General features: G+C 35.8%; 2 protein-coding genes across 2 annotated transcripts; one reads left to right on the forward strand and one right to left on the reverse strand.

Annotated features, from left to right (window-relative positions):
- Positions 1–243: 243 nt before the first annotated feature.
- Rich (Guanine nucleotide exchange factor subunit Rich) lies at positions 244–17,243 on the reverse strand. Its single transcript, XM_077437871.1, has 27 exons — positions 16,958–17,243; positions 16,145–16,252; positions 15,925–16,077; positions 15,648–15,831; positions 14,611–14,744; positions 12,863–12,954; positions 12,668–12,784; positions 12,438–12,594; positions 11,520–11,633; positions 11,128–11,439; positions 10,886–11,054; positions 10,608–10,799; positions 9,636–9,802; positions 9,488–9,562; positions 9,157–9,415; positions 8,976–9,085; positions 8,770–8,901; positions 7,102–7,197; positions 6,695–6,838; positions 6,503–6,617; positions 5,106–5,230; positions 4,865–5,031; positions 4,506–4,789; positions 4,286–4,395; positions 2,960–3,102; positions 2,694–2,882; positions 244–1,983 (listed from the first exon to the last, which is right to left on the reverse strand). The coding sequence occupies exons 1-27, from the start codon at positions 17,093–17,095 to the stop codon at positions 1,641–1,643; spliced, it is 4,329 nt and encodes a 1,442-aa protein (XP_077293997.1). The 5' UTR covers positions 17,096–17,243; the 3' UTR covers positions 244–1,640.
- A 2,672-nt stretch (positions 17,244–19,915) lies between these two features.
- LOC143916673 (mitotic spindle assembly checkpoint protein MAD1-like) lies at positions 19,916–26,903 on the forward strand. The gene is made up of 14 exons (XM_077437872.1): positions 19,916–20,590; positions 20,730–20,863; positions 21,068–21,256; positions 21,330–21,488; positions 21,779–21,961; positions 22,036–22,218; positions 22,297–22,470; positions 22,540–22,657; positions 22,726–22,920; positions 23,001–23,161; positions 23,975–24,052; positions 24,230–24,384; positions 24,459–24,557; positions 24,629–26,903. The coding sequence occupies exons 1-14, from the start codon at positions 20,383–20,385 to the stop codon at positions 24,843–24,845; spliced, it is 2,253 nt and encodes a 750-aa protein (XP_077293998.1). The 5' UTR covers positions 19,916–20,382; the 3' UTR covers positions 24,846–26,903.
- Positions 26,904–27,188: the final 285 nt, after the last annotated feature.

Raw genomic sequence — 27,188 nt, forward strand, 5'->3', positions numbered from 1 at the left:
ATATTAACAAAAATTTATAAATACTTTTTTGATATGTTAACAATTATTGTTTTAAACTTGCATCATGTAGATTGCAATTTAATCAATGAGAAAATATATATATATATATATATATATATATATATATATATATATATATATATATATATATATATATATATATATATATATAGTCGATTAGTGAGATGCTAAATAACTAAAATTAATTATGCATTACAAAATATTATCGTTTTTTTTTTTTTTGAAACATTATTATCTTATGCAAAATCAATATTTAAAACGTACATATACTTTAGCATACATAGGAAGCATCGAATGAGTGATTTTTTATGAAAGATTAATTGCTACGCTAAACATAGCACGTATTATTGCAAAGTACACATCGAAAGGTCGCGGTACGTTCAAAATACATACATGAACTCAGTGGTGTCATCCAAATTTCGTGGAAACAGGTTTCTAGATTCCTCAACGAGGCCAAAGAATACACTATAATTTAACCGGCTTTATCTTTTCTCAAAGATATTCCATCATAGATATAGAATACCATAGATACGCCCTTACGCTCTAAGCCAATCACCCTGTTGGACCATGCACACACAAAAAAAAGTACAGATCATGCACACTCTCTCTCAGTAGCTAGTTAGATTCTAAGTAGGAAGGTCGATTGACATTTTTCGAAAATTCCAACGTGTTCAGTGAAATTGTGTTACAATTACATAAAAAGGCGGATGGCATCACATATCATATGTTAGAATTGATATATAATGTCTTCAATTATAGTAGTATTTTAACATTAATGAAATATCGGCGCGATGTATGTAGTGTTCTATGCACTGATGGAACAGCGGTCGACAACCTCTGCTACAGGTGTCACTAAATGCACGCATATCTTGTTGGCACTGAAGGAAATTCAGAAATCGACATTAAGTTTAAAACTACAAACAATTAACTAAATATTAAAGTGTCAGCTTTAAAATTGATCCTTGTGGAAGTTACTAATGTTAAAATGATGGTTTTATTATAGTAACATACATTTGTGTTGTTTAATATAGTGTGTATAGCTAAATATTTTTTTCTTAATATGGCTTTATGAGTTTGGTTTACTGTCACGCGGAGTGTCCAATAAAATAAAGTTATAAATAAAATAAAACTTCAGTGCATGTACATAAACTGGTTGCTGACCAATGCGTTCCTTCCTTTTTTTTCACCACTTCCCCGCTAGTTAAACCCCCCGAACCCCTCAGTTAGTGGCGACAAGATCTCTAACGAAATTTGTATGTAATGGCATATCTAGGTTATTCTACATCTATGTATTCCATTGCAAAAACACGTTGCTGGCCAGTTGTCGGAGGAAACCTGTCGGATGACAGCACTGCATGAGGTACACATGGCGAGTGCAGCGGGCGTCGTAACACATTAATTGACGGAGTAATTGATTACATTCTAAGTGAGTTATCATGTTCTGTGATTGTCTGTACACAACAATTGCACGAATAGCAGTCGACCGACAAAACTAGCACCGACGGTAGAACGAAACGCAACACACAACCTATACGAAAACACCACACCAACTGTGTATAATATATTATACGTACGTCTGGGAACTTGAACAATAATTAACAATAAAGATATTTTAAACATTATGAAACCACGCAGTTCCCCTGTTCCGAAACCTTATTGCTAGTGGACACGCTCTCTTGACACTGTCGGGTGTCTATCAACTTGGGAGATTCTTTCCTGACGACGGCCAGTTTACTGTTAGCGAAGTCTAGATTATTTTGGACGTTGTTACTGATGGACGCGTCGGGAGCGACGGGCGACGCCGGTGCAACCGTCTCTTGCTGATGATGCCCCTTGACCTGGTTACTCGGTGGCGTAGTCCTCGCTGCCGTGTTTGTATGGCGCCTCTCCCGATTCTTAAGTATCGTGCAAAGGACAGGCACTTGGTTCTGAATGGCCAGCATGAAAGGTTTGTAGCCGAGGCTGAAATCATCATCAAACATAGTATTATGTATTATAACCGTTTGCCCGCGGCCGTCTTCTATGGAAACTTTGCGCGACAAGTCTGTAGCGCGGCTGTCTTCCATAGAATTTCTGAACTTTGCACGGGATTTTGAGCCTTATATGCGCCTATTTCAACTGTTTTAAGGTTCAAAATTGGTTGAATATATCACTGAGAGTTGAATGCCATCTATTCAATTTGCTTAAAATGAATATATACCAATCAAAATTAGTTTTATTGGAACCATACTGAAACCTCGTTTATATGACGTCACGTCTGTTGAACAATGGCGACGATACGTCTCAATTGTATGAAGAATGATTATTTGACAATTAAGCCAAAACTACGAGGTATACTATGTATTTTATTGTTTAAAATAATACTTTATGTGTTAATTAACATATCTGGTTACTTGAGTAAATATTAAAATCTGTATTTAAGGTCGAAAACTCGATTGCCAAATTCGCGAAAAAGGTGCCGTGTACAAGGTTTGTTCGCTATATTTATTGCCGCGGGCAAAGGGTTAACGTTAAAATTAATTTCGTTCAAAACAAATGTGTCATGGATATTCCGTCATATAAAATATTTATATTCTCTATAATCATATAAAAAAAACAGTTGAGCTACATTTTCATGGATGGCTTATGGAATTTGATGTCCAAATAACAAATAAAAAAAGTAAAACAATCACCATTCGGTATCTATCCACGAGCACAGGTCTTGAAAGGCTTTCTTCAACCTGCCGACGGCTTCCACGGATATATCGCTCGATCTAGCCGCGTTCGTAGTCCTCAGGACAGCCATGGCGTCTCTCAAGATGAACGCTATTAAGAACGACCATTCTACGCATCCCGCTTCCGTCATCAGCTGCAGTAAGTACCTATACATTAATATTTAAATGGAAATTACATTTTGATCAATCTCATACTCGTATACTGTATATACTAAAAAGTATACCTGAGTTGTACTTCTGATCTGTGCGACCCTGTCTCCGCCTGTTGATGCGATAACCTGTCCATGAGAGCTGCATATTGCCTTTCGCCTTCACCCCAAACGCTCAGTGCTTCAGTTTCGCTGACGACGCTCATTGCCGGTCCAACCTACATATATAATCACACGATAAATAAATCGTATATGTAATGTAACCGGGCGGCCAAATGATTTGGGGATGTTTTTCGTATTACGACATGGGGGTGCTACATTTTTTCAATGGCACAGTGAAGACTACAGACTGAAAAAATTTTGGAAACTTTCGCCGCCTTCTATTGAGCAACATCTTTCAGAGTCAACCGACTTCAAATTTCAGGCCGATTTTGCAAATTATCATCGGACAAAAATGATATTTATTGTATTTAAAATAAGTGATTGATATCATTAAACAAATTTAATAGCATTTTATTAAGTTTGGACGGCTATTTTTTTTACAAATAAGAATTCAAAGATATTCATCACTAAAAAGACCAGACAATAGTCCCGACTTACAACCTATCGAATATTTATGGGCTATTATAAAGCAAAGGGAATAAAAACAACACCCTGAGACAAATTGTGAGTTAAAAAAACTGTTGAAAATGTATGGTTTGAAGAAATTTCGGACGACATACTAAAAAAAATCGTATTGTCCGTGCCGGCAGGTATCGATGCCGTCATAAAAGCAAGAGGATTGTTTAGTAAATATTATATTGTTATTTATTGTTGTCATATGTCCATTGCCTATGTATTTTAATTCATAGAAAAATATATACTGTAATATTATTTTAGCTAGAGACATTTGAAATGCAAAATTGAAATCAAGAAACAAGACTGGCCATCTTTATAAAGAGGGGCAACAATGTTTCAACATTATTGCACTGATTTTTTATTTATGATTTTTATTATTTTTTTGTTTTTTTTATTTATGATTTTTATTATTTTTTATGAAGTTTTTTTTATAATTTTTATGATTTTTATTATTTATATTATAATCACATTGACGCTTTGGGGCAACCTGTCAAGTCTCTGTGGTATTGATTTTTTTAAATAAAATAAAATAAAATAAATAAAATATAAGAAAAATGCCCTATTGTGTATGTTTTTTTAAAATTCGTATCTCGCCTTAATTCTAAAATATAAACAATCTTTTTTAATCGTAGAACATGTTAAATAGTTGAAATCAAATAATAAAACCAATAAAACTCGAGTATAGCTTCATGTAATTAAAAAAAATCGAACAATTGAAAGTGATGCGATTTCTCTGCACGGTACTGTAATTCAAATGTACAAGACAAAGTTGCAAAGTCAAACCTGAAGATCTCGGCCTAGGCAATTAATTTCAGATGCTCCCATGGCCAGTGAAACGTAACCACTGTCGCCTCCGTAGCTAGATGGTTCAGTCGGAGACGGAGTAGATGGTACTACATCGAAAAAAATAGCATAAATTAACGTTCACATTATAAACCGCACATAAATTTAATACTGAGACTATTTCTGAAATTGCCAAGTATATTTAAGTGCAAACACTGACCTAAACTAGTGTTTCCGTTGTAAACGAAAGACGGCGTGGATTGTTGCAATGAAGGATATGGCCAGTGGAAGTCGTCGTGCAGTAATTTCAAACACGTCACGGCGTTCTCCACTCTGGCAGCCCTCTCGCGCTCCGTCCCCAGCCAAGCAACGAGATGAAAATCAAGCCTAGAGGCAAAATGACCCAACTGCCACATCCGTCCAGCAGACAGCAACCTGCGAGCGTGCCGGTGCAGCATCACGTCAATAAAAAACTCCTCGGCCGTTCCCGAACACGTCGAATCCCTGAATCGGAAACGCAGCATTATTGAATTGAACATTCAAGCATTTCAACGAAGCAATGTGTTGAATAATATATACCTGTCAGTACGACCAGTAGGCACGGATTTCTTTCTTTTACTATCGTGTGATTGATTCGTCGACACAGTATTAGACGCTGCTGTGACCACTTCTGGAGTTCCATGCTTGGTATTGTCCATATTGACTCTCGGAGTAACCGTCGTACTAAAGCTACGACCTCGACTCACCTACAATTGAATGCAATCATTCAGAAAAGCCATTTAAAAATTAATCAGTCGGTAAGAAATTAAAAGTAAGTGACCTGCATGTTTCCCAAGATAACGGAGAGATCTTCAGCGTTAGGACTGACTGGTGGTGCTTGAGGGTTGATTGTAAACTTGGAACCCATTATAATGGACGTTCGTGGAGACTCAAGATCGTTTGGATCTGAAAGTTTACGTAAAATAGCATACATCCGTGGTTAACACATATATATATATATGTAATACGGGTAAAGTTGGCAGTAGAAAGAATAAAAATGAGTGATATTCTTGATCGAAAGAAATCGCGTATTTATGTAGAAATGATTACGATTTAACTGTACATTGAGGAAAATACTTTGTATCTTAAAAAAAATGTTTGTGCATTAAAAATTTGCATTACTTTCGATGCATTTAACAATCTCGTATTCTGCATCGAATAAAATATTTTGGCATTGTAAAGTGACCATTAAAAAATATTAAACGATCATTCGAAAAAAATATACATTTTAGCATTAGAATAGATACAAACAGTGGCAATGTTGCAGTCTTCCGCTATTAACAATTGTCAACTGTGAAGAGTGTTTACTTTTATTTCTCACTAGTGATATAGCCAGCAGCATAGCTCGGTTGTTAAGCTTCTGCTTAGCGTCATGAGGTGCCGGGTTCGATCCCAGGGCCGGGCCTCGAGTGAAAATGAATTTTTCAGAGTATGCTGCTGGTTAGACCTGGATTTGTGACTCCAGGTTGATCTTTTCCTATCAGAGTTTGCCAATTTTATCTGATTTCATTGTTGAAACGGTTCCCGGTAAAAATTGACCAAAATCCTTCCTATATATACAATATGTCACCAATAATTTATGTTTGATTAATGTGCAATAAATAAGTTTGTGTACGAATTGATAGATGTCTTATTGATTTGCGAGTTTTTCAGTGTCTCGTAATTCAGTTACTTGTATAATCAAAAATGCTGCAATATTTGTAATTGGCCAGGAAGGCGCATTGGGGTTGCCTGTAATGCCTTCCTGGTATGTGTTGTCATAAAAAAAAATAAACATGTTATCTTAAATAAATAAAACCAACCCTAACAAAACCTAACTTGACCAAACCATACGCTGGTTCGTATTTTGGCAATCGCGACGTTGCCGATAAAGTTCATCTGTCATTTTAATGCACATTTCATCCACTATATTAAGTAGCAAATATTTTTTTCAATGATCAAAGCAAACTTTCTAATGCAATCTGTATCCGTCATTTAGAAATGTACACAATTTTTTTGTAATGTACATACATTTTTTTAAATGCACATTTATTATATAAAATGGAGGTTTAAATTGTTCCATTTAGAAGTCTGCTTTTGATCAATAGGAAAATCTAGAACTTTCCCACTGACAAGCTACATACATTAAATGGGGAATTGTATATATTATGTAGGTGTATGAATTTCTAAAAGGATCACCTATCGCACGAAGAAAGCGGACCAAATCCCTCGCCAGATCCCAACGTCCTTTTAGTAAAGCCGTATCAAGCAGAACGGTAGCGAGTTGACGACTGACAGACGAGCTTTCTAAATTCTTGAAACCAAAAAAAGCATCATGCAATATAATTTGCAATAACAAAAAGTATACAATCGATAATCGAATAATGGTACCTGGAGTATTATAAGATATGAAGCGGCCGTGTCGAGCATTTTCATATTAAGACACATTTGAAACAGTTCCTTAGGCTTTCCGGCAGCATTGAATAAATACGCCCATAGAGCGATTTCCGTCTTTCTTGCACATTGGACGACCGTCTATATTAAATTAATAACACCATTTATCACAATTAAAATCATTTTTAAAATATAATACACACAAAAAGTAAATCGACAGTTGTTTTGAATAACTAGACTACATTCAAGGCCATTGATTAGAGTGGTCAGTTCAAGAAACATATGGAAAATAGAACTGAAATCTCCAGCTGTTATATGAATGGTTTAAAATATGTTTTCGTCTAGGATTGGGCCTTATATTGCAGTTGAACTGTTCTCATTATATTGCATTTATGTACACCAACCTGAAGGTAAACAGGAAACACCTGAATAAATTCAATCACACTTGGTAATTGAGCATCGGGAATTGGATCTTTACTTGTAGCTTCTTCTTCAAGCACCTGGCAAATATATAAACAATATTTAATGGACATGATACATTGATAAAAACAGCATAGATTGTATTACTGACACAATCCAGAACGCACTCTTGTTAGCAATTTAACGGTGAGTTTTAAGGTAATGGTTTAATTTGAGGAAGATGAAAATATGCACGAGCACGAGTTGCAGGATGGTTCGACTTGGACGAGTAGATCTGTCGGCTTGACATGACTGACATCCATACTAAAAGTATTATTACGTACACCGCCGAGTAAGTGAAATCGGATTAGGCCGAGTAGCATCCCAGAGACTGTGTGACCGTTATAATTGGTTTCAAGGATTATCTCTAGACTAAGTGCATGTAAGCTAAACAATGGCCACCGAATTGGCCGCTATTGATCCTTTCTCAGAAGTGACCGATACCGTGGGACTGGGTGTCTTGGGAACACATATCCGGGTACATGCCTAAACAATAGGGATGTAACCGGACGTCGAAGATGCCCAGGAGCGACCGATCCGTTATAAGGCGGTACTTAGACGATATCAAGACATTCTGGACGGAGCACTGCCAGTGCGTGTATCTCCTTAATCACCAATAAATGCTGTGACACGACTTTGGCCTTTTACTTGGATCCTCCACCCACCCCTACGCAACAGTATGTGTAACAACGATACGTCCATTTAAAAGGATAACTTGCATTTTGTGTAAATCTTTTAATAAATTTATTCGAACGGCAATACAATTTTCTTTTTCTGAAGAGTGTTCAAAAAGTTCGAGTCCCACTCTGATTGCTGCTGGCCAGACCTTGGTTTATGATTCCAGGTCGATCGTTTCCTATCAGAGTTTGCCGATTTATCTGATTTTCACTGAAACAGTTCCAATAAATTGGCAACTTTTACCCATTTCTCACAATATTCGAGTTTTAAGCATCTCGAATTTCGCTGATTCGTATAAAAATGCTGCAAATTTGGCCATAAATGTCTCACAAATTTTCGAGTATTTCAGCATCTCGAAATTTGACGATTTATATTTTAAAAAATGCTCCATCCGTAGATGTCTCTATGTTGCTCTGTTAAAATTATTCTAAAAATCATATATTGATGTTTGGAATTGGCCTCTACTTGAAGAGAAAAATCTTCGATCAATGCGTTTTGCCAGTGATGACGTATGGACGTGAAACTGAACGCCAAGATACTACACAAATTTCAATGCACTCAAAGAAGTATGGAACTGTGTATGCTCGGCATAACGAGGAAAGACAGGAAGCAAGCGGAACACGTAGGCGAGACGTATGACAAGAGTAGTGGACATAGTGGATAGAGTAAAGAGATTGAAATGCCAATGGGTATGTGGCTAGAAGAATGGACGAAAAGTGGACAAAAGAAGTGCTTGAATGGTACCCGAGAGAATACAAAAGGGAAAAAGGGAGACCGTAGGCAAGATGGGTAGACGAAATCAGAAAAAGTGTGGGGTGAGATGGATGAGAGTTGCGCAAAACAGAGACGAGTGGAAGCGTATTGGAGAGGCTGTCATCCAGCAGTGGATGTTGTATGGTTGTAGATTATGATGTAAAATATGTATATGCACATACCTCGTGAAGTAGTAATTCTAAAGAATGTGGAAAATATGGGAGGTTCGAACAGCTACGAGCGATTTCCCACGCATGATAACCCAAATTCCTTCTTAAGAGTTGACGCAAGATCTGATGCAAATAAACTTGACTCTAGAATACAAAAAAATAAATTATACAACCATTAAATGAGCAATTGCATCAACAACAACAACACAAGCACTCACAGTGCGATTCAATACGCAAAACGGCAGAGAAAACACAGAGTTTGAATCTGAAGAATAGAGCAACGTATCATTTTCAGCACCCAATATTATAGCATCTTCGAACAAGATTGCTGAAAAAAAGTAATCATCAGTAAAAAATGTCAAAACATCAATCGTACCAAAGTGAAGTGAAAATTCTCACCCAACGGATATATTTTGAGATGAAACGGCAGCATGATTCTTTTTGACATGAATGTGTGCGACGATGGATGAAGAGAACCGTGTCTGATCGAAGATGGCGGAGGCACCGGAAACAACGGCAACCAGACTCGCATACCCAAAGCTCCGCACCACAACCACAGAGCCGACGTCAGATGAGGCTGTTCAGGACTAGCGCACCTCGCAGCCCATACCGACTCCACACAAGAGGCCAGCACAGAAGCCGGCAGGCAATTGTAAATCTTAAGCACACATATCATATAAGATTACTAAATAGTGCATAAACATAAATAGCGACACGAAATTTTACTCACAGGGTTCTCATTGACGTCTTCCTGCTCCGATTGCTCACGCTGCACCAGAATGAGCCGTCCGCTGACGTTTACAATCTGAATAAATCAAAATTGACATAATAAGACACAGATCAAACTTCCGAATCCTTCTAAATAGATTTATGTATACCATTGAAAATGCAGGTTTCACAGTTTGATTGGTGAGAATTGTGTGGTGCGACTGTCGGGTGGTCTCGTGACGGAGATCAGAGAGGCTGACTGATACGACGCACGCTGGATGAACACACAGACCGGCCAGATCGACGAATTGTATACAATCTATTTCCACATCTCCCACTGTAATTTATAAACAATTTCAATTATGATTATGTCTATATGTGGTGAAGGGCAACAGATAATGTTCAAGCTTAATGCTTGCATGCAATACAAGATATCCTATTACAATGTAGTCTAACTGCCAATTTACTTTATTTTGAACTAATTTGAACCTTTCAATATTGGTTCGAATCAGTTATGAGCCTGACAACTACAGTACAAAAGTTCTTCTAGTTAACCCTTTGAATGCCGATGGACGTTATATTTTGAGTATGTAAAAAATAAACAAGAATACTACTCGCTAAGCCTTTCCAGGTAGCATTGAACATGGGTCGTGTAATCCGTGTCAAAGACAGGTTTACACCGGAATTTCTGAATTTATAACCATAGCAGAATTTCTCAATGGAAATCCCCAACTGCTGTGTATTTTAGATTTTGGCTCGGCATTTAAAGCATTTTGTGAGCATTACATTTTAACAACAATGAAGAAGATGGAACTAGTTTTGGAAAAATGCATTCACTAATACTTCTTTTGTTTATTTTATATTGTTGCAAGATATATTAGAGTCTAAACACGTCTTTACAAAGCTCGAAATCCTCGGCGGTAGTTATCTAGGGTTTGTTTGGATTAGCTACAATTTTTATACCTGCTTTCTATTGGATTTCTAAATAATTCTAGTTGGAAATGTTGCGAAATTTTCAGCGTAGCGGGCTTTCAAAAGAAAATATGTCAGCACTCAAAGAATTAAACCATGAAACTTCTCTTAGCCCTTTCAGTGTATCAATTGATTTAAGTTAGAGTTTATGCAAACTAATTAAGACTCACCTGCATCGTTCTGTCTCATGCTATAAATGGATATTTGAGCATCGGCGCCGAAAATGATGATCTGGTCTTCCAACATATCCAACAGCAGCACTTGAGATTGTATGGGAAAAATCTTAGCAAATTTATTATCCAACTTCGTATCCCTCGGATACAACCGGAGCTCGTCGTTGCCATCCAATATACTAAAGCAACCTAAAATTGAATCGAAATCAATGAAAAACAGCACACGTTGCATATGTAATCGACAGAGTACTGATAGTTAATAAGCTGGTTTTTACCTACGACAATATAGTCCCTCCACCAGAGCATACCCCCAGTGACGACAAAGTCTTTCTCTTGGGTCTCGTTACCGAACAGTTTCCACTTCCTGGACACCATATTATAATGAGCGATACCAGTACGACCAGCCACACATAAATTCTGACCCGAAGCATCGATAGCGCTGTACTATAAGAATGTAAATCGGAATCAACACCAAATGTTGAACGTGAATTAAAGCATACACACTGCTAACACATACCCGTATCGGCCAATTGGTCGCCGAGTATGTGGCTGGCAACGGCAAAACGATCCAGTGCTTCCCGTCGGCAATATTACTATTACTATTCGTAAAACTATCAGCATCTTCGTTGGCAAATTCACCAACGACGACATTGTCGTTATCCATGTTAGGGCTGTAAGACAACGTGGAGGGATCGTCTTTGGCCGTTTCGCTCTTGACCTCGTCGGAAACTTCGCCATTCCTCATATTGTGAGTCGCCTTCGTTATGCTATCTCCGATGTTCACGTACAGCCTGTCGTCGGCTTGCAAATACAGATGACTCTGGTGATTCTGATTCAACAAATCGTTAGAAATTTTAAAGTCGTACGCATCACTAGAATAAGTGAAAAATTTTTTTAAGCTTTTTATACCATGCAAGGATTTACAGTCAGGGCACTTTTGACGAAATCCAACTGAATTAAGCTCATTGAAATCTCTTTACACTCACGTATCATCCACAATTGATAGCCTTCTGTACACCATTCCTATAAGGATAAACAAATATTAATAAAAAAAAAACAATAGTAGTACAAATCAATGCTGTCGCGATGACAAACAAGCCAGCATTTAGAACTATCATATACATATGTACAAACAAATTCGTAAAAATTAATACTTTATAACCGTTTGCCCGTGGCCGTCTTCTATGGAAGCTTTGCGGGACAAGTCTGTAGCGCGGCTGTCTTCCATAGAATTTCTGAACTTTGCACGGGATTTTGAGCCTTATATGCGCATATTTCAACAGTTTTAAGGTTCAAAATTGGTTGAATATATTACTGAGAGTTGAATGCCATCTATTCAATTTGCTTAAAATGAATATATACCAGTCAAAATAAGTTTTTTGTGGAACCATACTGAAACCTCGTTTATGTGACGTCACGTCTGTTGAACAATGGCGACGATACGTCTCAATTGTGTGAAGAATGATTATTTGACAATTGAGCCAAAACTACGAGATATATTATGTATTTTATTGTTTAAAATAATACTTTATGTGTTAATTAACATATCTGGTTACTTGAGTAAATATTAAAATCTGTATTTAAGGTCGAAAACTCGATTGCCAAATTCGCGAAAAAGGTGCCGCCGCGTACAGGGCTTGTTCGCTATATTTATTGCCGCGGGCAAAGGGTTAAAATAAATTCGATAATGGGTTACATGTAGTAATTTATAATATGGCCTTAACAGCTGGCAGATACGCTCAACGTCGTCTAAGTCAAAATTAGTTCTATATATATAGTTTTATATAGGCAATGCCGAGTATATCTGCCAGAATGCGATATAATTACCATACTGTAAACATTCAACGGATTGTACTTGGAAAGGTCTTGATTTAATCCATAGTCCCAACCGAGGGAGCACATAAGCAAACCACCGAAAGTACTCCACACCGAAACTCCACCTCCGCTCCATGCCACTGCGAGGGCTCTTCCGTCAGCGGTCCACCTTAAAAACGTTTGATAAATTGAATGTTACATCATTATCATGTGCGAGTAATACTACAAAGGTATAATAATACCTCATGCACTTCACAGCGCCGGGTGAGCCAGGAAAATCTTTAGAACTGAGAATCATACTGTGCGAGCATTCTAAACCACCGGTCGTTTCATCGACAGTAAACACATCAACGTGTGAGCTGAAAATAAAGTGGTCAACGATTGAAAGTTATGTGAGCTGTTCTCGGAAAGTATCATGGATATGGATTTAAATTTACTTTTTTCTTCCGAATGCAATTGAACGATACTTATGATTGACGGTAGTACACGTAGAATCCTCAATTCCCTGGGCCCATATTCCTTGCACTTGCTAGATACAATATAAAAATAAAATAAAAAAACGATGAATGTTAAATTTGAAATTCATTTCAAACAAATTTAGCCGCAAAATTTTACAAAAACGAGCTAGACCCGCTCGATTTCGATTTTCTGATTTATTATTTTCCTCAATTAATTTCACTGGGCAACAAAAAATCACGCTTTTTTCTTACCGGAGCAGACAATCTTTACAAAATTCATTAGATAATTAGTTGTATTTTAAAGCAATAAAAAATCGCAATCAATAGAAAAAAACATCCGACTACTGATTCCAATATTGATGACAACTTCGGGCACAGCAGTACTAGATTTTGAGTTAAAGACTGCAAAAGTCAAAAACCTGTACAATTGCGCTTTTTTTTAAACGCTTATATTTCATAAACGAGGAGAGGCAAACAAAAATCAATGTCATATTCAAATTTATTGAATCAAACTTAGTATAGATTGATTAGTCAACAAATATGGTCTTTCAGACTATATTTGTTGGGTGAGGTGGTGGCCTCATGTTGAAGGTAGAATTAACTTTATTAATATTTAAAATAGCTTAAATATGGGTATGTATTGTACTGAAATATTTCACTAACAAAATACTAAAGCAGATCTACTCGACTTTTTGTTTATAAAGAAATGTAGGAATATGGCACAACTTGTGGTATTACAAATCAAAACCAGTGATCTCGTACATTTCACCACAATCATCGTCGCTCCTGTACAAACATGCATAACTCGAGGACAACGTTCCCTTTGACCATTTCAGAAGAAAGAGTTCATCGCTCGATCGTAAAACGAACGAAACCCGACAGTGATGTCATCAGGAACCTGAAAGACGTTTACACGTGGCACACGACCGCATTCTTAAATGAACGACGTCCTGGCGCTGACCCCATAGCTATAAAACAGGTCAACACACGTGTCCCAAAAACACGCGCCTCGAAAACAGGTCATTTAAACACGGATAAAACACGTGTCGAAGACAAAGCATCTGCACACGGCACGCTTCAAGCCAGAACGTACGTATATAAAGCGACGCACCAGCTCCAAACATCAGAGTGAACCTCTGGAGTTCAACCAGCTCACTTCTCCGAAGCTCAACTTCTTCGTACATACAATAACCATTGTAACAATTGAACAAAAATAAACGATCCTCTTACAAACACACCTGTCCCGCGTGCTAAAGAACGTTTTTTGAATATGCGTTAATTTATTCCGACTATTTAATGTCTGACAAACTAAGATAAATCTTGTAAAAATTGCTATCATTTAAGTGATGTAGTGATAATATATTAAATAATTGAGAGACTCGATCGACTATGAATAAATTCTAGCGTAAATGTAATTAAAAATTCAAGTCTTGGATTTTTCTTTCATACTGCAAGGATACTGTATCAAAAATAAATATAAAAAACAGCTTACATATACAAAAAAAATAAGCGGCACAGTACTACCTATAAGTTATAGGCTATAACACTATGCTTTAAAATGATACGTAAAACAAAATAGCATAATCTTACCTTAGATAGATTGGGTTCTATCCAGAACTGAACAAATATTAAATTAAAAAAAAAGTAAGAAAACAAATTTGAACAGTACTAAATAAAAAGTAAAATACAAATTTCATAAAACGATTATAATCAATCGGAAATCTCACATTTGGATCAAACTTTAGCGTCGTAGCCGTGAGAAAGGCGGCTCTGCCGTCATTGAGCGTGATTCCAAAACCGCCAACGAGCGGTGAGTATTCAATATCACTAACATGAGTATTCTCTTCAACGATAGGTATAGCTGAAACACACACACACACACACATATAAATTATAAATATAGCCTGATACATTACACCCATAGATGTAGAATAACCTAGATATGCCATTACATACAAATTTCATTGGAGATCTTGTCGCCACTAACTGAGGGGTGCGGGGGGTTTAACTAGCGGGGAAGTGGTGGAAAAAAGGAAGGACGCGGCGGTCGGCAGTGGTCAGCAAACAGTTTATGTATATGTATATGCACTGAAGTTTTATTTTATTTATAACTTTATTTTATTGGACACTCCACGTGACAGTAAACCAAACTAATAAAGCCATATTAAGAAAAAAATATTTAGCTATACACACTATATTAAACTACAAATGTATGTTACTATAATAAAACCATCATTTAAACATTAGTAACTTCCACAAGGATCAATTTTAAAGCTGACACTTTAATATTTAGTTCATTGTTTGTAGTTTTAAACTTAATGTCGATTTCTGAATTTCCTTCAGTGCCAACAAGATATACGCGTGCATTTAGTGACACCTGTGGCAGAGGTTGTCGACCGCTGTTCCATCACTGCATACAACACTACATACATCGCGCCGGTATTTCATTATATGTTAAAATACTATTATAATTGAAGACATTATATATTAATTCTTACTTATGATATGTGATGCCATCCGCCTTTTTATGTTTTCTTGAGTAATTGTAACACAATTTCACTGAAAACGTTGGCATTTTCGAAAAATGTCTATCGACCTTCCTACTTAGAAGTTAACTAGCTACTGAGAGAGAGTGTGCATGATCTGTACTTTTTTTTGTGTGTGCATTTTCCAACAGGGTGATCGGCTTAGAGCGTCAGGGCGTATCTATGGTATTCTATATCTATGATTACACCTGATAAAAGAACCTAAATATAAAATATACCTTTGGACACTTGTTGATTGACACAAAACGGTATTCTGCGAAGATCTAGACAATAGTCTCTATTCAAACTTCCATCCCACCTATATCGCAATAGATGACCCCGAGTCGTACACACCATAATCTCCGAGCCGCTAATACAAGACAATTTAGTTATTGCACCGTCCCAAACCAACACTTCTTGATTCTGTAACAATGATTGAAAACAAATTTATAATTAACATTATTAATGAAATAAAATTTATACATTATATACATATATATATATATATAAAATTACCAAAACGAGCTGAAGGGGCGGTATAATTTCTTTGACGAATAGCTCTGCTGAATCACGGCGGAGATTGGCAGATGGAGGGTCTGATTGTTGATAGGCACTCGTCTGACCCGATACTGGCTCCACATTGTACAATATCAAATGACCCTCTGACGTCTGTATAAATTGGCGGTTCAGAATAGTATAAACACTCAAATTGTGCAAATATGACAAGAAAACTCACGGTGATACATAGCATGGAAGAATCCGGTTTCCATTCAACATTTACGTTAGTTCCTAAACGCAGAATTGAGTCGTCTGACCGTTTGTGATACACGATCGGCACACATGGCTGAAAATAACAATTATATATTACATACATACAATTGTAAATACAATGCCTAGGGTATCAGTTTTAGATATATACGAAGTTAATTTATTTATATAATTTTAACTATCTAGCTAATTTCTAAAATTTTATATATAAATTTATATGCACTGTCCTTCACAGAGGTGTCTCCTCGCACCTCGCAAGAATACATCCACGTCTTAGAAGACCTGACGCATTCAGGGAGGGCATTGTACATTATTTTACCTTACTCTACCTACAACTAAATTGTTCTTATTTCCAGTATAATAACTATGGATATCTCTATTTCTTATTGTATAATCCTTAAAATACTTAGGTCTAACTTATAAACAAAAGACAATGTACTAAGATTTAAACTATTTCTAATACTCATCCATCCCAATTCATCTAACATACATCTAATACTTTTTAATCTACCAACATTCAAAATACCTCTCATAGCTTTATTTTGTATTTTCCTAAATCTTGGCTACAAAACAATTCCATCTTGTATTGAAACGTGGGTTTTCCACCTTTGGTTATTGGCATTTAATCAAAAACAAATGTCAAGGTAGATAAATACGTATGTGCACGATTGAACGGGTGTGGTGTGAGTGTAGAGATGTAGAGATGTAGAGATGTAGAGATGTAGAGGTGAAGAGGTGTAGAGGTGTAGTGGTGTGATGGTGTGATGGTGTGATGGTGTACCTTGCAGAACCAAAGCAAAAGCGAGTCGGCAGTTAGAGTGGCGAAGAGTATTTTGTCCCGATTGGAGACGAGATGCAGCGGAAGACCAGAGCTGGCCACCACCGAGACCACTTTGGGCCAGCCCACTGGGAAATACATTTTCCCTTCCCTTGTTGCCTTCCCCCGCTTCCCGCTTCCCCCCTCCCACCTCCACCTCCAATTCCCTTCCGTACACTGACGGATGACCGCTTACGGTGATGACTCGCCCCTCACAACTGTCAAATCCGAGTCATAGACGACGACTCTCCACATTCGACGCCACACGCACCCATTCATTCATTTTGTAGGGTATTCAAATCGGTAATTGGATTATTACAATTGGCACATTGCGATCGCCCAAAAGACAATCTTTGCCATGAAAATCGCGAATACGGAATATTTGGCACTCGAGTTCTCGCGAGATCACATCTCCTGCCCAGCATTCACCCACATGCGGTTGAGCCTATTAGTCATTCTAAATTTATTTAATTAAAGTTATTCTAAATATTTATTTAATTATAGTTTTGGAACATTGTGGCATTACAGGAAGAGCCTAATGCGCCACAATGGCCTACATTTGATGAAAAAACAAGATGAAATAAGATAAAACAAGTAAAATATAAAATAAAAAGAAAAAATCAAAAGCAGAAAAACATGATAATATAAAATAAAAAAAATTTGGGTGTGACCAACCCATGACTTTATCTATGTATTTGAGGAATATAAGAAGGTTACAAAACAAAATTCAATATTGAACTAATAACTATGATAGCGATACAAATTGAGCGCAAATATATGCAAATACTTGCACAAGACAAAAGTTCTACTTCCGGTTGTCGGATTTTGTTCAAATTTTTTTATTATTTAAAATCAGTATAATTATTATACACATTAAATATCAAGAGGATAAAAATAATATAAAAGGTCAAAATAAAATAATGAAATATTGTTTTAAAAAAAAATACTACTTCCGGTTTACAAATTCTGACCAAAACGTTATCAAATCTAAGTTAGTACATAAACAATACAAATATAAATTTTCAGCTTAATACGTTCAGGGGTGTGGACAGGATCCAGGCGACAACATTTTTAACCTTTTTAATAGGAGAAAATCCTACTTCCGGTACATTAAATTTGGTGATTTTATTTTTTATTTTTACTTAAAATCACTATTTTTATTATTCACAATAAATATCAAGACGCTTAAAATAATTTAAAAGGTCAAAATAAAATAATGAAATATTGTTTTAAAAAAAAATACTACTTCCGGTTTACGAATTCTGACCAAAACGTTACCAAATCTAAGTTAGTACATAAAGAATATAAATATAATTTTTCAGCTTAATACGTTCAGGGGTGTGGACAGGATCCAGACGACAACATTTTTGACCTTTCTAAGAGGAGAAAATCCCACTTCCGGTTCACTAAATTTGGTGATTTTATTTTTAATTTTTATTTAAAATCACTATCTTTATTATACACAATAAATATCAAGACGCTTAAAATAATTTAAAAGGTCAAAATAAAACAATGAAAAAATAATGAAATATTGTTTTAAAAAAAAATACTACTTCCGGTTTACGAATTCTGACCAAAACGTTACCAAATCTAAGTTAGTACATAAAGAATATAAATATAAATTTTCAGCTTAATACACTCAGGAGTGTGGTCAGGATCCAGGCGACAACATTTTTGACCTTCCTTCCGGAAGCTTCCGGAAGGGAAAAAATCCCACTTCCGGTTTATTAAATTTAGTGATTTTTTTTTATTTTAATTACATTGATACAAGAGTTATACTTGAATATTTTCGTGAAGACCACACATGTTTAAGGGGTCGAAAAAAATAGTGGAAGAAAAATCGAACAAGAGTAAACTGCCACTTCCGGTCGACAGACGCTTACCAAATTTTATACATAACTTGGTATTAAGCTTAAACTGATCGATATGAAATTTCAGTTCGATAAATCAAAAGGCTTTTGAGAAAAACATAAAAAACCTCGATTCTCTAGAGTAAAAGTACTACTTCCGGTTCAGATAAAAATATTTAAAAAATATAAAATTATTATTTCTTGTGCATGTAAAAAAAATTCAGTCCGATTCAGTTAGTAGTTTGGGAGAAAATTGAATTCAAAAACTTAAAAAAAAGAGGACACCTATAAGGGGAGGTACCATTTCCGGTCAACTTAAAAATTTGAAAAAAATGTACGTAGTGTCGATAAAAATTTCAGTAACCGATACAAAGTTTCAGTTCGATAGGACTAACGGTGTTGAAAAAAATCCCCAAAGTACACAGACACACACACAGACACACATACAGACACACACACAGACACACACACAGACACACACACACACACACACACACACACACACACACACACATTTTTTCTAGATCATGAAAACGTGATCAGTAATCGATTCTGAGTTCGAATCAGTCAAAATCTCGAGTTCGAATTTTCGCATGATCACAAAACTTCATCTATTGTTACTACGTACATAGATAAAGTAAAAAGTAACAAAAGAAAAATAATACATCAGAAGAAAAAAAAATGTAAAAATCAAAAAGTGTAAAAATCAAAAATAAAATCCATAAATCCCATTGGCTACTTTCACCATTTTTAGTTTCACATTGAACAAAATTAAATAGTACATACAAATGTACATAAGGAGAAAGAAAAATAAAATATAAATAAAAAATAAAAACACAGCGAGGCCCAAATGGAAGAGAGTAGATTAAGATTCCATTCATATTAAAAATAATGTTGAGCGCAGCTTACCAGATAAATATGTATACAATATCCGATAATCTACACTCACCTAGGTGGAAAATATCGCATTCAGGCACTGCAGCAACGATTTTATTAAGAAGTCGAATAGCTCTTGGAAAAACTTAGTAACTGTACAGTTCCTGGAGCTCCCGCCCTCTTCATACGCCACTGTCTACGAACAGCTAGAAGCCATCTACGTAGAGAAAGAACCTCGCGACCTGGTCTCCAGTTTATCTCCCGACGATTCGACGACGAGCATAGAATCAGGAGAAGTCCTACGACAGATAACGACACACTCCAGGTCAATCCTCGGTTTCCCTTTAGAACGTGTTCCTGGGGGGCACACCTTTTCACCACCTGCGCGTCCCAACGTGGGAGTCATTTCCGCATGACAAGGCGTTCGTCACAATGTGCATTTGTTTTTTGAACGTGAATGTGAATTCATGATTTTTTGATGTGCGAACACTGAAGCGTCCCATTAGTATGTATGTATATTGGCAACAGTGGGTAGAGCGTTTGAGAACGCATTGGCGGTAGTCGCCGGTGACAGGAGTTTGACAGTCGAGGTGATCGCGAGAGTCAGGTGTCGGTGTCGGCTTGTCAGGTGTTTGGGTTAGTGTCTGGTGCTGGTGCTTCAAGATGTCGTTTCCAGAAGACCGCACGCTGGTGCTGGACATGCTGCAACCGTTCAGACGAGTGCTGTCGGGGCCGACTTCGAAAGGCATCTCCACATCCACGTCCTCCACCGCCAACTCCAACTCCAACGCCACCAGCTCGGCCGCCCCAGCATCTTCGGCTCACACGCCACTTGGACACAGACTCAACTTCGACGACACCATTTCAGACAGTCAGTTTTTCAATCAATCAATATTCATTTCTCACTATCAAATTTAGTACAATATATGTATGAGTAGCCCCTTCATAATCAACTGTGTTTGCATGTATGTATGTATGTATCAATTTCAATGCGAATTCGTATTTTTCAGTACTGGGCAAAAGGAAAGCCAGCTCTCCTTTGAAAAGGTCTAGAACGGAATCGGATACTAGTATGTCTCCAGTGGTAGCGTCTCCATGGCAGATAAATCGATACAAGGCTGAGGCAATCGAATCTAAAGTGCAGGTATTTCGATGAGGCTGGCTTTTTTACTTATTCCACTCTTTGTGTGCATGTGTATTTATGCTAATTTTGTTGTTTTATTTTCTTCTCATTGCATCTTTTTTTTTGTTTAGTCATAGTGAAGGCTTGGAACTACTCTGTAATGTCACTATGGCAGAATTTTAATAAATAAATATTGTAAGGAACAAATTTTTTGTGCAATTTTAGATAGAAAAATTAGAAAAGCAAATCGCCCATCAGCATCTGATCAGGAACGAAATGGGAGAGCTTTTCGAGAACGAAAGAAGGATAGCTAGTAGTGAACGTAAATCTAAAGATAATACTATAGCTGATTTTGAGCAACGACTTCAGACGATGAAATCTAAAGAAACCGATCTCAAAGAACAACTTTCCAAAGTACCTACCATATAAAAGATTTATTTTCCGATCTTAATACGATAAATTAATTTTTTCTTTTATTTATTTTCAGTCTATCAGGGAATTTAACGAGTACAAATTAACAGTTGATAAAGAAAAACAACATTTTCAGAAAGAAATTTATGATTTGAAGACTGATTTAACCAATTCTAGAATTACTAACAATGAACAGATTTCATTGCTGAAACAGGAGGTTATGAAACTTTCACAGGTTTGTTTCGTGTTTAGGATTTTTTTTTCTATGCTATATATATATATATATATATATATATATATATATATATATATATATATATATATATATATATATATATAAATACATAAATATAGTTTTGCCTAATAAAACTCCATTACTTAGTAAATAAATTTTGTTACTGATTTATAAACATAAAACTTACAATAGAAATCATGTTTGTATGTATGGATTAGTTCTATCAGGCCAACCTGTGTGCATAAATATGTACATATATCCAAATATGACATTGAAATATTTCTCTGCAGAGTTTGGATATTTATCAAAAGGAGGCTAGTGAATATAAAAGTGCTTATGAGGAGGCTGCTATAGAAAATCGGCAAATTGAATCATTGCAAGAAAAGTGTGACCAACAATCCCTCGCACTGCATCAAGCCGAATCGAAGCTTCGAGATCTAGAAAGTAGCAAAAAAGATTTGGAAGAAATGAAGGTTCAGAATACGTCTAACAGCAATTTTGATTTTCGAATGTATGTATGTGTAATGATTTATTTTGAATTTTCCAGGTGTTACAGAAACGTTTGGTCAGTATGCCTTCTCTAGAAAAGGAAGTTCAACGTTTACGTGAAGAAGCTACTGAACTGCGTGTCGCTTCCCATCAGAATCTATTACTGGAAGAACAAGTTCATCATTACAAAACGCGATTAGAATCGCTGGAGCCTCTCTATCAAAAATTTGGTGACTTGCAAGTATGTAGACGTTTGATCTTTTGGATGACATATAAATGCAAGGGTTTTTGTTTTTTGACCATTTCGATTTAATTCCAGAAACAACATTTAGAATTAGAAAGAACGCTAGACGAGTGGAAGAGAATCGGCAGCGCATACGAAGCACCCGAACCCCAAATGCTCATTAAACGCTTGGAAAACTTGCAGCAAAGAGAATTGACATTCTTGACAGAGAAAAAAGATACCGATGTCACACTATCAGCCGCCAAAAGTGTAAGCTTTTGAATATTTTCCGCAATATCTAATTAGAACAGTCGATTCTTGATAAATTCTCTTTTTTAGGAACTGGCAGATGCAAAACTTGAAAATAAAAAGATTCTTTCTAAACTCTCTGACGCGCAGAATATGCAAAAAACACAAGAAAGTTTCATTCATCGTTTACAAAAGAAACTCTTATTAGGTTTGTGTTTCTGTTCGATGTATTATTTCATAATTTGTTACGGTGTATTGTATTTCATATTATTTCAGTGTCTCGCGAGCGGGATAGTTATCGCCAACAATTGGACTGTTACGAAAAAGAACTCACAGTTATGGGCAATATTGGCACTACAGACAATCAGCACAGTGCGGCTTTGATGAACAGTAGAGTTGACATTCTCGAAAAGAGTTTGCAAGGATACCGAGAGCTGGTTGCTAAGTTAGAAGAAGATATTGCAAATATGAGTCAGTTCATTTCCATTGCACATTTGATTACTTCAAATATGTAGTTTTTTTTTTTCCACTAAGAAACGTTTCCATTTAAGGGGGTATGCCTATACTGCAAGAGCAACTGTCTCGTCTTAAAGAAGATGTCATGAATTTGACGAGGGACAACGAAGTGCTGCGGTCCCACAATGATAAATTGGAAATGCAAGTCGAACGTAGCTTTTCTAAAGGCGATCAAACTAACATTCCTACAACAAAGGTTTTATGAAATTTGATGCTTTGACCCTTTGTTTGCCGGAACTATTTCGAATTCTCTATCAATACTGCCAGAGAGATCGTCGATGGCTAATTTTCTTAAAATTTCCCCATTTAAAAATTGATTAAGGAGTCATTTCGATATTTTTCGTTTTCCGTACGTATGTAACATCGACGTAGATTTGTCAATCTTAAACCAAACTGCGATCGATAATACATCGTCGATTGGCATACAAAGGGTTAATTGATTTTTATTTTAACTATATTCGTTTATATCAGGGTTGTGGAGTTATTAATAAAAACGCGACTTCGACTCCAGCATTTTGCCACAATCCAACTCTAGCTCCGATTTAAAACTTTTAATAATGTAAAATTTTATTATTTTCCATTGGGTTAATGTTTTAATATCTTTGGAGTACTAATAAATGGTACCGTATATGTATATAGTGAGCTGGTGTTAATGATTAACTTTTAATTAAAGTTTTTTCTTTCAATTTTTTGTATTTTTTATTTATGAATTTGTGTATACCAATAAAATGTAAGCATTTGTCAAATATCAGGCCTCTCCTCGAATTGACCTAAACATGAAAAAAAGACAGATAGAAACACTGTTTTAGATCTATATATGTATGTATTTACATTGTATATTGTTGAATCACTTTTAGTTAGTAATTCAATATTCATATATTATTAAGTAAAAAAATAAATGCGAAATCGGAGTTGAAGTCGCTCAAATTTTGAACAATCCGACTCCAGCCAAAAGGCCACACCTCAAAGCCCTGGTTTATATTAATATTTTGCATTGATTTTTCATTAGATTTTGCATTTGACCCAAAATCCGCTGACTAAAGCTGAGGAAATTGTCAAAAATGAGTTAGAAAAAGCACATTTAGAGGTATGTATCTATCTATTTATATGTACGTATATGAAAGATAATATATTTTAAAATTTAATATGATTTTTTTTGTAATATGAACCCAAACATACATAGCTGAGTGCTTCTAGTTCTAATTTAAATTAATTTTCACACACTAGTATATTTAAATAAATGTATTTGTATAAACTTTCACAGATACAGCAACTTAAATACAAAATAAAAAAACTCGAGGCAAACGAATTAGAAATGACCCAAAAGCTATCGGAAACATTACAAAGTCACGGACCATCGTCGGAAGATGTCGAACAACTAAAATCACAATTGGAAAGTGGAAAAATAAAACTACAACGGTAACATTTGCCTTTTTTTTCAATATTATTTATATCGACAGTGTAAAATTGAAAATATATATAAATGTTTAAAGGATGAAAGAAGTGTATACGACATCATTCCAAGAATACCGAGACGTCTGCTATATGCTGTTCGGCTATAAGATGGATCGCACGAGTGTGAACAATTATCGGTAATAAATACATATAATACAAACGTAAATTGTAATCCTGACAGCAATCACGTTCGCATCCGTCGTTACAGGCTATCGAGCATCTTCGCCGATTCTCCGAACCAATACTTGAATTTCATCCTGTCGGGGGGAGGGATTGAAATGGTGCAAACGGACTATGCTGGAACAATTAGCGACCTGGTGGACGAACATCTACGCCACCACAAATCGTTTCCGGTGTTTCTGAGCGAACTCACTTTGGACCTTTTCAAACGGACCACCATGCTCTCCGACTCTACTATTCAATAGTTTCCACTACACTAATGCGTTCACAGACAATTTATTGCATATGTATATTGTAATTGTACATATATATGATACATAATATAACACTAACGTTGGATGTATTATGACAATATATTTTTGATTCCATACACCAATCCTTCCCAATCGTGGATGTAGGATGTATCAATGAATCAATTAATAATTTTTCCTTTATATAGGAGTGTAAAATATTTCGATTATGATATTTTCCGCAAGTAGAAGAATTGGTGTAAATCCGCAACCATTCTCCGCATTTATTTTTTCATAAGAATCCGAATGTTACTGTGTTTTAATGTAATGTAACAATATTTTCAAATTAAAACATTGCAATGAATCATTTTTGATCCATAATTTTTAAAACTTCAAATACTGCTACTTCATTGATTTTTATTAATTTTCAATATTAGTGGATTATAAGGATATTATTCACTCCTTTTATTTCTACCCATAATCTGTTGTAAACTATAAGATTGCGCCACTCTTAACCCTTTGCCCGCGGCAATAAATATAGCGAACAACATGGCCCTGTACGTGGCACCTTTTTCGCGAATTTGGCAATCGAGTTTTCGGCCTTAAATACAGATTTTAATATTTACTCAAGTAACCAGATATGTTAATTAACACATAAAGTATTATTTTAAACAACAAAATACATTATATATTTCGTAGTTTTGGCTTAATTGTCAAATAATCATTCTTCATACAATTGAGACGTATCGTCGCCATTGTTCAACAGACGTGACGTCACATAAACGAGGTTTTAGTATGGTTCTACAAAAAAACTAATTTTGACTGGTATATATAAATTTTAAGCAAATTGAATAGATGGCATTCAACTCTCAGTAATATATTCAACCAATTTTGAACCTTAAAACAGTTGAAATAGGCGCATATAAGGCTCAAAATCCCGTGCAAAGTTCAGAAATTCTATGGAAGACGGTTGCGCTACAGACTTGTCGCCCAAAGCTTCCATAGAAGACGGCCGCGGGCAAACGGTTAATCCGCCAGTGCTTCCACTACCCTCTATTTATTGCAATGATTAGAAATATACATAGCCTTGGAGCTAAAGCTATGATATTTTAAATAATTTACGTATTATAATTTAAGTACATAGATTAGTTTTATTCGCATTTTAATGAAAAAACTGCCAAAAATTGGAACCGGCATGGAGAATGGTCTTATTTACAATTGGAACTTGAATCATCATAGCAGTCAACGGCTCAATACTTTTGATTAATATGTATGTATGTATGTATGAATTTATTTAATGTAATAGATGTGTTTTACTATGATTTTATATAGAAAAATAGTTGTTTTCTTTCATCTCATTTCCATTCTATATCGTATTATCATAAATAGCAAAAGTACTAAGAAAATCAGAACTATGAGGAATATTAGGTAAAAGTCGGAATTCTCGACGGGGGAGACTCGGTCGCCCCGATCCTTCCTGTGATTTGCTACTCTTTGCGATGCCAATAGTATTGCCGTGCCCTGAATTAACTCGACTTTTACCTAGTGAAATACTCCGACATATACTGCCAGGTTCGCAAATAATTTCGGACGGTTGGGAAGCGTACGGAATCTGAAATTACTGATCAATTAAATACACGCCATTTTTCAGTCTTCATCTTCGTTCGACACATCCAAAATATTGTCTTCGTCGTCATTAAGAGGGCTGTACACCTGAAATCTTAATTTTGTTGCCGTTCCTTTCTTCGATATATATATATTGAGTGAATGCGACAATATATATCAATATATATATATTGAGTGAATGCGACAGTTTCGCTTCGACCAGATAATACGTATTTTAAATCGACAAAATCGAGGTTTCGTATTCCATTATTTACTCCAACAAAACTGGACCGATTTTTAAAAAAATTTCATCATCGATATGAGAAAGATATTTTCTGTGCATCTATCAGCGTATTTTTTTTTAAATCGACCGTTAAATAAGCACGCTGGACTCTTTTCGTGGGTGTAAAAAAGAGGCGATTTTATAGATGTTTGGCGGCTCCTAGCTCCTATAAATAATAACTAATCAAAAAAATAAAACGATAGATGCATCCCAATGGTGGATATCCATAGCATATTAAAAAATAATTTCTCTAGTACCATAATTGAGGAAGGGAGAAGTCTAATACGTTTGTATGGACAAGGCGCTGGTGTCCAGCCCTCTTAATATTTATTTGGATTTCAGCAGTCTTATCTAAAACTACAAAACACTTCATAAACATAAGATTCAATTTACCAATGTTTGGAACGAGAAATAAAATGTAGCACAAAACAAGCTCATAATGTACATAATTGAAATCGCATGTTTCAGAT

Source organism: Arctopsyche grandis, chromosome 9, assembly GCF_051622035.1.
Source record: "Arctopsyche grandis isolate Sample6627 chromosome 9, ASM5162203v2, whole genome shotgun sequence".
Lineage (NCBI taxonomy): Eukaryota > Metazoa > Arthropoda > Insecta > Trichoptera > Hydropsychidae > Arctopsyche > Arctopsyche grandis.